Consider the following 14,645-nt stretch of genomic DNA (forward strand, 5'->3'; position numbering starts at 1 on the left):
CTATATACAATGTGAGCAAATGAGGTGAGATAAGGGAGATAAGGCAAAAAAGGCCATGGTTACGAAATAAATACAATATAGCAAGTAAAACACTGGAATGGTAGATTTGCTGTGGAAGAATGTACAAAGTAGAGATAGAAATAATGGGGGCAAAGGAGCTAAATAAATAAATAAATACAGTAGGGGGAGAGGTAGTTGTTTGGGCTAAATTATAGATGGGCTATGTACAGGTGAGCTGCTCTGACAGCTGGTGCTTAAAGCTAGTGAGGGGAATAAGTGTTTGCAGTTTCAGAGATTTTCGCAGTTTGTTCCAGTCATTGGCAGCAGAGAACTGGAAGGCGAGGCGGCCAAAGTAAGAATTGGTTTTGGGGGTGACCAGAGAGATATACTGTACCTGCTGGAGCGCGTGCTACAGGTGGGTGCTGCTATGGTGACCAGCGATGTGAGATAAGGGGGGACTTTACCTAGCAGGGTCTTGTAGATGACCTGGGGCCAGTGGGTTTGGCGACGAGTATGAAGCGAGGGCCAGCCACGAGAGCGTACAGGTCGCAGTGGTGGGTAGTATATGGGGCTTTGGTGACAAAACGGATGGCACTGTGATAGACTGCATCAAATTTATTGAGTAGGGTATTGGAGGCTATTTTGTAAATGACATCGCCGAAGTCGAGGATCGGTAGGATGGCCAGTTTTACAAGGGTATGTTTGGCAGCATGAGTGAAGAAGGCTTTGTTGCGAAATAGGAAGCCAATTCTAGATTTAACTTTGGATTGGAGATGTTTGATGTGAGTCTTGAAGGAGAGGTTACAGTCTAACCAGACACCTAGGTATTTGTAGTTGTCCACATATTCTAAGACAGAACCGTCCAGAATAGTGATGTTGGCCGGGCGGGCAGGTGCAGGCAGCGATCAGTTGAAGAGCATGCATTTAGTTTTACTTGTATTTAAGAGCAACTGGAGGCCACATAAGGAGAGTTGTATGACATTGGAGCTCGTCTGGAGGGTTGTTTACACAGAGTCCAAAGAAGGGCCAGAAGTATACAGAATGATGTCGTCTGCGTAGAGGTGGATCAGAGACTCACCAGCAGCAAGAGCGACATCATTGATGTATACAGAGAAGAGAGTCAGTCCAATAATTGAACCCTGTGGCACCCCCATAGAGACTGCCAGAGGCCCGGACAACAGGCCCTCCGATTTGACACACTGAACTTTATCAGGGAAAGAGTTGGTGAACAAGGTGAGGCAATCATTTGACAATCCAAGGCTATCAAGTCTGCCGATGAGGATGTGGTGATTGACAGTCGAAAGCCTTGGCCAGGTCAATGAATATGGCTGCACAGTATGGTTTCAGCTCTGAAACCAGATTGCATAGTGGAGAAGGTATGGTGGGATTCGAAATGGTCGGTAATCTGTTTGTTGACTTGGCTTTCAAAGACGTTAGAAAGGCAGGGTAGGATAGATATAGGTCTGTAGCAGTTTGGGTCAAGAGTGTCCCCCCCCCCCCCTTTGAAGAGGGGGATGACCGCAGCTGATTTCCAATCTTTGGGAATCTCAGAAGACAAAAAAGAGAGGTTGAACAGGCTAGTAATAGGGGTTGCAATAATTTCGGCAGATCATTTTTAGAAAGAAAGGGTCCAGATTGTCTAGCCCGGCTGATTTGTAGAGGTCCAGATTTTGCAGCTCTTTCAGAATATCAGCTGACTGGATTTGGGAGAAGGAGAAATGGGGAAGGCTTGGGCGAGTTGCTGTGGGGGGTGCAGTGCTGTTGACCGGGGTAGGGGTAGCCAGGTGGAAAGCTTGGCCAGCCGTAGAAAAATGCTTATTGAAATTCTCAATTATAGTGGATTTATCGGTAGTGACAGTGTTTCCTATCCTCAGTGCAGTGGGCAGCTGGGAGGAGGTGGTCATATTCTCCAAGGACTTTTCAGTGTCCCAGAACTGTATTTAGTTTGTGTTGCAGGAAGCAAATATCTGCTTGAAAAAGCTAGCCTTGGCTTTTCTAACTGCCTGTGTGTATTGGTTTCTAGCTTCCCTGAAAAGTTGCATATCACGGGGGCTGTTTGATGCTAATGCAGAATGCCATAGGATGGTTTTGTGTTGGTTAAGGGTCATCAGGTCTGGAGAGAACCAGGGGCTATACCTGTTCCTAGTTCTAAATTTCATGAATGGGGCATGCTTATTTAAGATGGTGAGGAAGGCATTTAAAAAAAATAACCAGGATACCCTGGCCACGTCGATTAGAAAGGCCTGCTCGCTGAAGTGTTTCAGAGAGCGTTTGACAGTGATGAGTGGAGGTCGTTTGACAGCTGACCCATTACGGATGCAGGCAATGAGGCAGTGATCGCAGAGATCTTGGTTGAAAACAGCAGAGGTGTATTTAGAGGGCAAGTTGGTTAGGATGATATCTTTGAGGGTGCCCGTGTTTACGGCTTTGGGGTGGTACCTGGTAGGTTCATTGATAATTTGTGTGAGATTGAGGGCATCAAGCTTAGATTGCAGGATGGCTGGGGTGTTAAGCATGTCCCAGTTTAGGTCGCCTAGCAACACGAGCTCTGAAGGTAGATAATCAGTTCAGATATGGTGTCCAGAGCACAGCTGGGGGCAGAGGGTGGTCTATAGCAGGTGGCAACACTTGTTTTTAGAGAAGTGGATTTTTAAAACTAGAAGTTCAAAATTGGTACAGACCTGGATAGTAGGACAGAACTCTGCAGGCTATCTCTGCAGTAGATTGCAACACCGCCCCCTTTGGCTGTTCTATCTTGTCTGAAAATGTTGTCGTTCGGAATAGAGATTTCAGAATTTTTGGTGGTCTTCCTAAGCCAGGATTCAGACACGGCTAGAACATCCGGGTTGGCAGAGTGTGCTAAAGCAGTGAATAAAACAAGTTTAGGGAGGAGGCTTCTAATGTTGACATGCATGAAGCCAAGGCTATTACGGTTACAGAAGTCATCAAAAGAGAGCGCCTCGGGAATAGGAGTGGAGCTAGGCACTGCAGGGCCTGGATTCACCTCTATATCACCAGAGGAACAGAGGAGGAGTAGGATAAGGGTATGGCTAAAAGCTATGCGAATTGGTCGTTTAGAACGTCCGGAACAGAGAGTAAAAGGTGGTTTCTGGGGGAGATAAAATAGCTTCAAGGTATAATGTACAAAAAAAACATAAAACAACATTTCGTTAATTAGTAAAGACATCACTCATATTTCATGTCTTGTTGGTTGGGAGCCGGTCCATGGGTCTCTTGACCAAATGTTGGTTAAAGCCAACTGGAACCTTCGGGGACTGTTGAGAAAAAAATAGTTTAAAAAAGAATATTCTTTGTAAGCCTAATAAATAAGCCTAATAAATGTCACAATTTAGACGCTGGGTTGACGCACTATTATTTTGTTCAGTTATTATTTGGATAACTATCTGCTACTGTATCTCGACTGGAGTGTGCTAGCTTACTCCAAGCTGGAGGAAGACAACGAGTTTATTATTTTTTTTTTATTTCACCTTTATTTAACCAGGTAGGCTAGTTGAGAACAAGTTCTCATTTGCAACTGCGACCTGGCCAAGATAAAGCATAGCAGTGTGAACAGACAACACAGAGTTACACATGGAGTAAACAATTAGCAAGTCAATAACACAGTAGAAAAAAAATGGGCAGTCTATATACAATGTGTGCAAAAGGCATGAGGAGGTAGGCGAATAATACAATTTTGCAGATTAACACTGGAGTGATAAATGATCAGATGGGCATGTACAGGTAGAGATATTGGTGTGCAAAAGAGCAGAAAAGTAAATAAATAAAAACAGTATAAAAACAGTATGGGAATGAGGTAGGTGAAAAAGGGTGAGCTATTTACCTATAGACTATGTACAGCTGCAGCGATCGGTTAGCTGCTCGGATAGCTGATGTTTGAAGTTGGTGAGGGAGATAAAAGTCTCCAACTTCAGCGATTTTTGCAATTCGTTCCAGTCACAGGCAGCAGAGTACTGGAACGAAAGGCGGCCAAATGAGGTGTTGGCTTTAGGGATGATCAGTGAGATACACCTGCTGGAGCGCGTGCTACGGATGGGTGTTGCCATCGTGACCAGTGAACTGAGATAAGGCGGAGCTTTACCTAGCATGGACTTGTAGATGACCTGGAGCCAGTGGGTCTGGCGACGAATATGTAGTGAGGGCCAGCCGACTAGAGCATACAAGTCGCAGTGGTGGGTGGTATAAGGTGCTTTAGTGACAAAACGGATGGCACTGTGATAGACTGCATCCAGTTTGCTGAGTAGAGTGTTGGAAGCCATTTTGTAGATGACGTCGCCGAAGTCGAGGATCGGTAGGATAGTCAGTTTTACTAGGGTAAGCTTGGCAGCGTGAGTGAAGGAGGCTTTGTTGCGGAATAGAAAGCCGACTCTGGATTTGATTTTTGATTGGAGATGTTTGATGTGAGTCTGGAAGGAGAGTTTGCAGTCTAGCCAGACACCTAGGTACTTATAGATGTCCACATATTCAAGGTTGGAACCATCCAGGGTGGTGATGCTAGTCGGGCATGCGGGTGCAGGCAGCGATCGGTTGAAAAGCATGCATTTGGTTGTACTCGCGTTTAAGAGCAGTTGGAGGCCACGGAAGGAGTGCTGTATGGCATTGAAGCTCGTTTGGAGGTTTGATAGCACAGTGTCCAATGACGGGCCGAAAGTATATAGAATGGTGTCGTCTGCGTAGAGGTGGATCAGGGAATCACCCGCAGCAAGAGCAACATCATTGATATATACAGAGAAAAGAGTCGGCCCGAGAATTGAACCCTGTGGCACCCCCATAGAGACTGCCAGAGGACCGGACAGCATGCCCGAGGGAGGCCTTATTTCATGGAAAATGTATTTGCTATGAGCCTTCTCCTGATTCTACTAAGCACTGCTATTAAAATGTGGAGATTATAAAGCAGACCAAAAGAAAAGTTTAACAGTCATCAGACATGGAGAGTATGTTTCCTGTTTTTCACACTCTACTCAGCAACAGTATATCTCAGCACCACTCACCAAAGGGGATAGGTGTTCGGCAGTTTCACTTTACAATGAAACAGGAAGCTAATAGACTATATATAAATATCACATGATTTGAGCACAGTCCCAAATCAGACCTACAGCCATCTATCTACACTAGAGCTAATAATCAACCTAGGTAAAATTCTTCCTTTTATTGTACATGCATAAATCTATAGTCTCTGTATGTATGTATCTCTTATGCAAATCATGTTAACAAAATTATCTTTATTTGCTGATTTGCTGGATATAGTTGAAAAAAAAGTTGTTTATGGTATTTTATAAAAGCAGTACTATTTCAGAGGAACAACATTGTATATCTCTCCATATAGGGTGTTAAGCATGTTATCCCTCCTAATACTGCTGCTGAATCTTACCAATCATGCTTTTGGACAAAATCCTGCAATAAAGGCCATATTGACAAATAAAGGACTTCAATATGGTAAGAAAATGCTATTTCCTCAATTGTCTTGAGTTAAAATACCAAACCAGAGAAATTGCATTTCAACAGCTACTTTATTCTTGTATCCTCCAGGGTCACACATTGGGGCTGATTGGATGCAGGAGAAGATAGGTAGTGTGATCATACCAGATGTCAGAGGTGGTGTTGACATTGGTATAGGAACGGTGCACTACGTCCTTGACGGGTACATGTTGTGGCTTTTATTTATGAAATTAAAGTAAACCATTACTGTTTAGAATCTCAGAATAACGTTTAACTCAATCATCATTAGTCAAAGAACCTGTTACAGACATTTTGTGCTTTGTCCTTTGGTGGCAAAGTACCAAGAATGAGTTTGGGTCTAATATTATCACATGGTCTCCGAAGATGTTCTATGATTTAAAACAGTGCTATTGACACAATGTGCACAACATTGACTGTCTCCACCATCTTTCTCTCTAGAATCTCAGTGTCTGGGTGTGATGTTCCAGAGCCTTCAGTGGAGTTCTATGAGGGCGTGGGACTCAAGGCTGTGATCAGTGGCCTCAGCATTTCAATGAGTGGAAATTGGCACACACGTTTTGGCATCATGTGAGTGACAGCGATCAGTTTCTGTTGTCTGATTGGTGCCTGTTTTTCTATTTTTCCATCTTTTAATCTTTCCATGCTATTGGATTATGAGGGTCAGGTACATTATTGATGTCTGTCTCCTGAAAAGGGAGAATCTTTGTTAAATGTACTGGTAACACAACTACTGGTGACACAAGGTAACACAACTACTGGTAACACAACTGCTGATGACAGTATAACAGGAACTGATACACTGATACACTAAATCTGTACAGAGAACAAACATATTATATCTGGGACCAGTCAGATAAGAATGAGTACAGTAGTTCTCTCAATGGCTCATCCTGTTTTCACATCAGAAGATTTGAGCTTTGAAGCCTGTTCCTTTTGTAATGACTTCAAAACGAATCAAATTTCTAATAACATTATGTCTTGTTCCACTCTCTGTGTTTGCAGAACCGATGGTGGCTCATTTGACCTGGCAGTGTTCAATGTGGATGTGACTTCTGTGGTGCAGATAGGAAGTGATCAGAGTGGACACATTTCTATCTCCAGCAAAAACTGTGATGCCAAGGTCGGCGAGGCATCAATCAATTTCCATGGAGGCGCCAGGTATGTTTCAAAATGTATTTAGAGAGAGAGAGAGAAAGAAAGAGATTTATAATCATCGTTATAATTTGGTAACCATTTTGTTAACAGTTTGATCTTCCAGCCATTTGTGAGCCTTTTCCATCATCGCATTAAAGCTATAATTGAGGAAAGAGTGAGTAAATTGATTCACTCATGATTTGTATTCCTTATACCAGTAAATGTTAAAATGATGTGGGGTGTTTTTCAACTGACTGCATGACCATATGATGTATATATATCACTGCACCCAGATCTGCCCATTGGTTGAAGAGCATGTTACCGATTTGGAGCGACATCTAGCAGAAATGCAAGGTATTGCAGTAGGGAGGACAAAGAAAGAAAATAGGCTTCACAAATATTCTTTCTACCAGTATTGTGGTGCTCATGGTGTTGTTTTTTCACTACAGTCTCCTTCAAGGTCAATTCTGCTCTAGTTTTGGACGTCCCCCTCACTAACTCACCCCTCGTCAATTCTATTAGCCTTGGTCTGGATTTGAAGGTAGCTTTACCTGATGTGAATGGATACAACATAACCCAATATGATTGTGTTACATGAAGAAAATAGGGTGGGGACTGGGGGTATCATACTTTGCATCAGTAACAAATGGTGTCTTTTTTAAAACTAAAAATCCTTGCTCAGATTGACTGATTTCTGTGTTCCAGGGTGAGTTCTACAGTGTTCAGAGTCACACAGATCCTCCTTTTAAGGCCGAGCCTTTTCATCTGGCAGAGGACAAAGGCCACATGCTCTCCCTGGGCCTGTCTGAATTCACTGTCAACTCCGCCTCCTATGCTTACTTCTCCGCTGGACTCCTGCAGGCCCAAATAAACGACAGCATGGTGTGTGGGGAACAGAAGTCCTTACAAGGATAGTAAAACAAGGAAAATTGCTATTTTAGGTTTAGAAGTTAGGTTTAGGGTTACAATTAGGGTTAGGTTTAGAATTATGGTAAAGGTTAGGGGTTAGGTTAAGGGTTAGGGGTTAGAGAAAATCTGATATTTAATGGGAATCAATTGTTTGGTCCTCACAAGGACAGTAAAACAAACGTGTGTGTGTGTGTGTGTGTGTGTGTGTGTGTGTGTGTGTGTGTGTGTGTGTGTGTGTGTGTGTGTGCAAATGTTCATGTCTGTCTGTCTGTTTTTCTGTCAACTACAGTCATTTCGCTCCTTTTAATCTAAGTATGCAAACTGTTGAGAAACCTTCGTATTCAACCCTTCCCCTTACTTCCTCTATTTATCTCAGATCCCCAAGACCTCTCCTTTCCGTCTCAACACAACCTCCTTCTGTGTGTGTGTGTGTGTGTGTGTGTGTGTGTGCGCGTGCAAATGTTCCTGTCTGTCTGTCTGCCTGTCTGTCTGTCTGTCTGTCTGTCTGTCAACTACAGTCATTTCGCTCCTTTTAATCTAAGTATGCAAACTGTTGAGAAACCTTCGTATTTAACCCTTCCCCTTACTTCCTCTATTTATCTCAGATCCCCAAGACCTCTCCTTTCCGTCTCAACACAACCTCCTTCGGGCCTCTCATCCCTCAGGTAACATCCAGAAAGTCATTGGCCGTTGCCAAAGGTAAAATGAATTCAGTGGCCAGTTTATTAGCTACACCAATTTAGTACCGGGTCGGACCCACATTCGCCTCCAGAACAGCCTGAATTCTTGTCGGAAACATTCCACAGAGATGTTGGTCCATGCTGATGCGATGGCATCACACAGTTGCTGCAGATTGGACAGCGGTACATTCATACTGCAAACGGCCCATTCCATCTCATCCCAAAGATGCTCTATTGGGTTTGTCAGGCAACAATGTTCAGATACACAGTGGCATTCAATTGTTGCTCAGTTGGTATGAAGGGACCTAACATGTGCCAGGAAAACATTCCCCACACCAGTAACGACCGTCACCAGCCTGTACCGTTGACACCAGGCAAAATGGATCAATGGACTCATGCAACTTATGCCAAATCTTGACTGCTATCAGCATGATGCAAAAGGAACCGGGATTTGTCAGATCAGGCAATGTTTTTCCACTTCTTAACTGTCCAGTGTTGGTGATGGCGTGCCCACTGGAGCTGCTTCTTCTTGTTTTTAGCTGATAGGAGTGGAACCCTGTGTGGTCGTCTGATTCAATAGCCCATCTGTGACAAAGATCGACGGATTGTGCGTTCCGAGATGCCGTTCTGCACACCACTGTTGTACTGCGCCGTTATATGTCTGTTTGTATACCGCCTGTTAACTTGCACACATTCTTGCCATTTTCCTTCGACCTCTCTTATCAATGAGCTGTTTTCACCCACAGGACTGCTGCTGACTGGATGTTTTTTGTTTGTTGCACCATTCTCTGTAAACCCTAGACACTGTCGTGCATGAAAAAAGCCCAGGAGAGCAGCCGTTTCTGAAATACTGGATCCGACGTGCCTGGAACCCACGATCATACCTCGCTCAAAGTCGCTTAGGTCACTAGTTTTGCCCATTCTAACATTCAATCGAACAGTAACTGAATGCCTCAATGCCTGTCTGCCTGCTTTATATAGCAAGCCAAGGCCACGTGAATCACTCACTATCTGTAGGAGCGATCCATTTTCGTGTACGGGGTGGTGTACTTAATAAACTGTCAATGAGTGTGTATGAACAGTGTAGTTTTGCCCTTGAACAAAATCTTTCTAAATGCACTATTTCATTCCCCTCAGCTTCCCAAGCTCTTCCCCAACATGCTGATGGAACTGCAGGTGTATGCCAGGGACGTTCCAATGTTTTCCTTCCAGGCTGATAAGGTGACAATGGAATTTCCAGGTGCTGTTAAGGCCTTTGCCATCCAGCCAAATGCTTCACGGACTCCACTGTTCAAGCTCAATGTTGTGAGTTATCTTTTTTGATTCAGGGTTCATGTAAATCCTTTTCAGTTATTATGTACTTTCAGAATGCATTCTGTGCAGGGTTAATTCCAATCAATTCTTCTCTTCCAGGACTCCATTTTTAGTGGGATGATACGCATTTCAAAAGAGAAACTCAAAGGCGTGGTGGAACTAAGCAAGTAAGATGAGTTTCACTTCCACTTTAATTAAATAAATATATTTGATTTGTAAATTAATTGAGTAATACAACTCTCCATTTGCTAGTTTTACCCTGACACTTGCATCAAGTGAAGTGGGAACATTCCAGGTAGGATGCAAAGACACTGCATTACCTTTACAATGATATGGTGCACTGCTTAACCTCAGTACGCTGTGGGACGGTTTCTCCATTAGGCATGCTTGTTAGTCCAGGACTAAGCTTAATCTGTATCTGGGAAACTGGCCCTGTATGGATGAATAAAGAGCTACCAAATGTTGACAACGATCACTATTTTCCAGACTGCAGCCCTGGAAAAGTTTATGAAGCTGGGGATGAAGATTTCAGTGTTAGCTAAACTGAATGGTAAGTTCTGAAATGTATGCGGGAAGAAGAGCATACAATCCTAGAGTAGTACTACAGTAGGCCTATTCATGTTCATATTGACCATATACACATTGTCAAACCACACTTCATCATGGTATTACCTTTTAACGTACAAAACCATTGTTTTGTTTTGTAATGACTGGACGGCTGAAATAGTTACCCTAAACTACTGGTTTTTGTTTGTTGCAGCCAAACTGGAGGAGGGCATTGTTTTACCCACCATGCACCACATCCATCTGGTTAACCCTGCACTGAAGATCCAGCAGGTCTGATACCATGTATTATTTTATTGTGTAACTTTTAATCATTTTTTAGAAACTTGAAAAAAAATTCTTAACTCTTATTTTTCTTAAGACCGCATTGTTGGCTTGTAAATAAGCATTTTACGGTAAGGTCTACTACACCTGTTGTATTCGGCGCATGTAACAAATACAATTTGATTGGATTTGATCTATTAGTGTATCTTTTAAACCAGCCTCAATTAGTATAGGTTGATAATCTGTAAATGTGTTTAATTTGCCAGTTATGGCTACATTATTTTGAGTATGTAAATGTGTGTCAAATCAAATGTTATGTTACATGCACCGAATACAAATGGTGTAGACTTTACTGTGAAATACTTGCTTATGCGGCCTTCCCAACAATGCAGAGTTTAAAAATAAAATAGTAACACAAGAGGAATAAAACATTTTTTTGAAGAGAGTACCAGTGCCAGATCAATGTGTAGAGGTGCGAGGTATTTGAGGTAGATATGTACCTGAAAGCAGGGTGAAGTGACTAGTTATCAGGATAGATAATAATAAAAGTAAAATAAAGAACAGAGTAGCAGCAGCAAAGGATGAGTGTAAAAGTGTGTGTTTATGTCTGTGCGTGTAATATGTATGTGTGTTATGTGTGTGTGTGTATGTGAATGTGTGTGGGTTTTGTATAGGAGTGTCAATGTAGTGTGTGTGTGTGTGTGTGTGTGTGTGTGTGTGTGTGTGTGTGTGTGTGTGTGTGTGTGTGTGTGTGTGTGTGTATATACAGTGCCTTGCGAAAGTATTTGGCCCCCTTGAACTTTGCGACCTTTTGCCACATTTCAGGCTTCAAACATAAAGATATAAAACTGTCTTTTTTTTGTGACGAATCAACAACAAGTGGCACACAATCATGAAGTGGAACGACATTTATTGGATATTTCAAACTTTTTTAACAAATCAAAAACTGAAAAATTGGGCGTGCAAAATTATTCAGCCCCCTTAAGTTAATACTTTGTAGCGCCACCTTTTGCTGCGATTACAGCTGTAAGTCGCTTGGGGTATGTCTCTATCAGTTTTGCACTTCGAGAGACTGACATTTTTTCCCATTCCTCCTTGCAAAACAACTCAAGCTCAGTGAGGTTGGATGGAGAGCATTTGTGAACAGCAGTTTTCAGTTCTTTCCACAGATTCTCGATTGGATTCAGGTCTGGACTTTGACTTGGCCATTCTAACACCTGGATATGTTTATTTTTGAACCATTCCATTGTAGATTTTGGTTTATGTTTTGGATCATTGTCTTGTTGGAAGACAAATCTCCGTCCCAGTCTCAGGTCTTTTGCAGACTCCATCGGGTTTTCTTCCAGAATGGTCCTGTATTTGGCTCCATCCATCTTCCCGTCAATTTTAACCATCTTCCCTGTCCCTGCTGAAGAAAAGCAGGCCCAAACCATGATGCTGCCACCACCATGTTTGACAGTGGGGATGGTGTGTTCAGGGTGATGAGCTGTGTTGCTTTTACGTCAAACATAACGTTTTGCATTGTTGCCAAAAAGTTCAATTTTGGTTTCATCTGACCAGAGCACCTTCTTCCACATGTTTGGTGTGTCTCCCATGTGGCTTGTGGCAAACTTTAAATGACATTTTCTATGGATATCTTTAAAAAATGGCTTTCTTCTTGCCACTCTTCCATAAAGGCCAGATTTGTGCAATATACGACTGATTGTTGTCCTATGGACAGAGTCTCCCACCTCAGCTGTAGATCTCTGCAGTTCATCCAGAGTGATCATGGGCCTCTTTGCTGCATCTCTGATCAGTCTTCTCCTTGTATGAGCTGAAAGTTTAGAGGGACGGCCAGGTCTTGGTAGATTTGCAGTGGTCTGATACTCCTTCCATTTCAATATTATCGCTTGCACAGTGCTCCTTGGGATGTTTAAAGCTTGGGAAATCTTTTTGTATCCAAATCCGGCTTTAAACTTCTTCACAACAGTATCTCGGACCTGCCTGGTGTGTTCCTTGATCTTCATGATGCTCTCTGCGCTTTTAACGGACCTCTGAGACTATCACAGTGCAGGTGCATTTATACGGAGACTTGATTACACACAGGTGGATTGTATTTATCATCATTAGTCATTTAGGTCAACATTGGATCATTCAGAGATCCTCACTGAACTTCTGGAGAGAATTTGCTGCACTGAAAGTAAAGGGGCTGAATAATTTATATAGTCTAGTGAGTGTGCATAGGGTCAGTGCAGATAGGGTCAGTGTAGATAGTTTGGGTACCATTAATTAACTATTTAACAGTGTGTATGTGTATCTTTACTTTCACCAAAGTAGTTCTGGGAGATATGCAAGAACTAGGGGCGGCAGGTAGCCTAGTGGTTAGAGCATTGGACTAGTAACTGAAAGGTTTCTAGATTGAATCCCCGAGCTGACAAGGTGAAAATATGTTGTTCTGTCCCTGAACAAGGCAGTAAACCCACTGTTCCTGAAAATAAGAATTAGTTCTTAACTGACTTCTTAGTTAAATAAAGGTATAAAAAATACAGTATTTTGGGTTCATTCAGATGTTTTTTTCTCCCACAGGGATTTGTGTCCATTGCATCAGACCTTGATGTTAAATCTGGCGAGGGAGAGAGCCTTTCTGAAGGGATTTACCATCACCGACTCTAGGTGGTGCCTGCTAATATCATTCATTATTATCCCAGAAAAAAATGATACATTACTAATTTCTTAATGTAGAACTGCAAGTAGCTACACAGTAACTAATTACTAATTAATGGTTACATTTTTGCACCTAAAACACCAGACGATTGTTATAGATTTTAAAACCTATTATTCAAGAGACAATTTTCAGCTTTGCCTAGTTTTCAGTTAATCAATTATCACAAGTATCACATGAAATGTACTGCTTCACCTGAAATTACATTTGAGCATTGCCCCATTTTGGATAACTCACTGATTAAAGAGAGGAACAAGACAACTTGTACTGTAACGCTGCTAAAAACAACTGATTGCAGCTCTGGACAATAAAGCTGTGTGATGCAATACATACAATGAAATACCACATTAATACACTGAAAAATTATTGTTTTACTAAAAGTGAATTTCTGTTTTCTTGAAGTGTTCGCTATGGCAAGGTTTACAAGGCTACAGTAAACATGTAGTCCCCCAAGCACCTCTCAGATTTGATTTATTTCGTTCAGGTGTGGTATCGAAAAGATCCCCCTGCCAGAATCCCCCCTCCCCCCTTCACGTGAACGCGCACACACTCAATTCTTCATTGTTGCAACTTGCATGCTAGTTGAGATGTCTGATCACGGTAGGCTCCGTTTCATTTTATTTTTGATGTAATTTTGATCGCGGGCAGGCACAAGTAATGTCTGCAGTTTTCGGTTTGGCTCTTTGTTTCAAGTGTATTTGTCTATAAATAAATCTCTTTGCCAAAATGTGTCACCTCTCCCATCTCTTATTCGACTAGTAGTTGTTCTGGAAGGTTTATTGCTTGCCTATATTTTACTCCCTCTTCTATGTTTAATATAACACACATACATTCATTATTCATTTTGGTTGCCTACGTGAAGTTTGTTCTATAGAAAGTATTTGACTCTGATGTGTGCCACAGAAAGTACTTGACTCTAGCTACAAAAGTAAGGAAACTAGAAGGGAGGGGAGGGGGGGGGGGGCAAGGCTATTTTCTTGCCTGCCAACCCCCCCTTCTATCATGGGACTGCAAGGCCTGGCACACTTCAGAATCAATTTTGGTGACTCTAGTCACAAAAGGAAGTGGTTATTTCAGCAATAGTTTTCAGAGGCCTCTACTGCTCTCTCTACCCATCATCCCAAAATCCCCCATCCCATCATGCATTTCCCTCTTATGGCTTTTCCTAAAATGTTTTACAACTTTTCTGTTTTAGTTTTTAAGAATGTAGGTACAGTAGTAATAATAAAATAATAAAACAATAATAAATCAAACGTGTACTCTGGGCGAAAAAAAAAGTTCAAATATATAAGTCAAGGTGAGTGCATATCCATAATCACAGTAAACTGTTATAATAATAGAAAAAACAAATAAAAAAATATATAAATGTATAATAATATAATAAACAAAACTATGACTGAATGTGCCTCCATGAAGAATCCCTCCCCAATAGGTCCCTTTTGTCAAGACTTCCTTGAAGTTGGTCCCTCTCCTTGTTCGGGCGACGTTCAGAGGTCGACGTCACCGGTCTTCAAGCCATCGCCGATCCACCTTTCATTTTCCATTTGTTTTGTCTTGTCTTTCCACACACCTGGTTTCAACTCCATCAATTACATGTTACT

At 42.1% G+C, this 14,645-nt stretch overlaps 1 protein-coding gene across 3 annotated transcripts in view; it reads left to right on the forward strand.

Moving 5' to 3' along the window:
* Nucleotides 1-13,775, forward strand: part of bpifcl (BPI fold containing family C, like) — a 46,138-nt gene extending 32,363 nt beyond the window's left edge. For 2 of the 3 annotated variants that reach the window (XM_035738300.2, XM_035738299.2), the window contains exons 2-16: nt 5,345-5,454; nt 5,548-5,659; nt 5,917-6,045; nt 6,481-6,636; nt 6,724-6,787; nt 6,906-6,966; nt 7,062-7,153; nt 7,318-7,494; nt 8,127-8,186; nt 9,339-9,506; nt 9,615-9,682; nt 9,768-9,810; nt 10,002-10,065; nt 10,276-10,352; nt 12,909-13,775. In XM_035738300.2, coding sequence (XP_035594193.1) covers nt 5,345-5,454; nt 5,548-5,659; nt 5,917-6,045; nt 6,481-6,636; nt 6,724-6,787; nt 6,906-6,966; nt 7,062-7,153; nt 7,318-7,494; nt 8,127-8,186; nt 9,339-9,506; nt 9,615-9,682; nt 9,768-9,810; nt 10,002-10,065; nt 10,276-10,352; nt 12,909-12,995 — 1,468 coding nt within the window. In that variant the 3' untranslated portion in view covers nt 12,996-13,775. Of the gene's footprint in view, nt 1-4,999; nt 5,152-5,344; nt 5,455-5,547; nt 5,660-5,916; nt 6,046-6,480; nt 6,637-6,723; nt 6,788-6,905; nt 6,967-7,061; nt 7,154-7,317; nt 7,495-8,126; nt 8,187-9,338; nt 9,507-9,614; nt 9,683-9,767; nt 9,811-10,001; nt 10,066-10,275; nt 10,353-12,908 lie in introns of those variants that run through there. The other variant, XM_035738301.2, reaches the window with a different exon arrangement.
* Nucleotides 13,776-14,645: the final 870 nt, after the last annotated feature.

This window comes from Oncorhynchus keta, chromosome 27 (genome assembly GCF_023373465.1).
Source record: "Oncorhynchus keta strain PuntledgeMale-10-30-2019 chromosome 27, Oket_V2, whole genome shotgun sequence".
Lineage (NCBI taxonomy): Eukaryota > Metazoa > Chordata > Actinopteri > Salmoniformes > Salmonidae > Oncorhynchus > Oncorhynchus keta.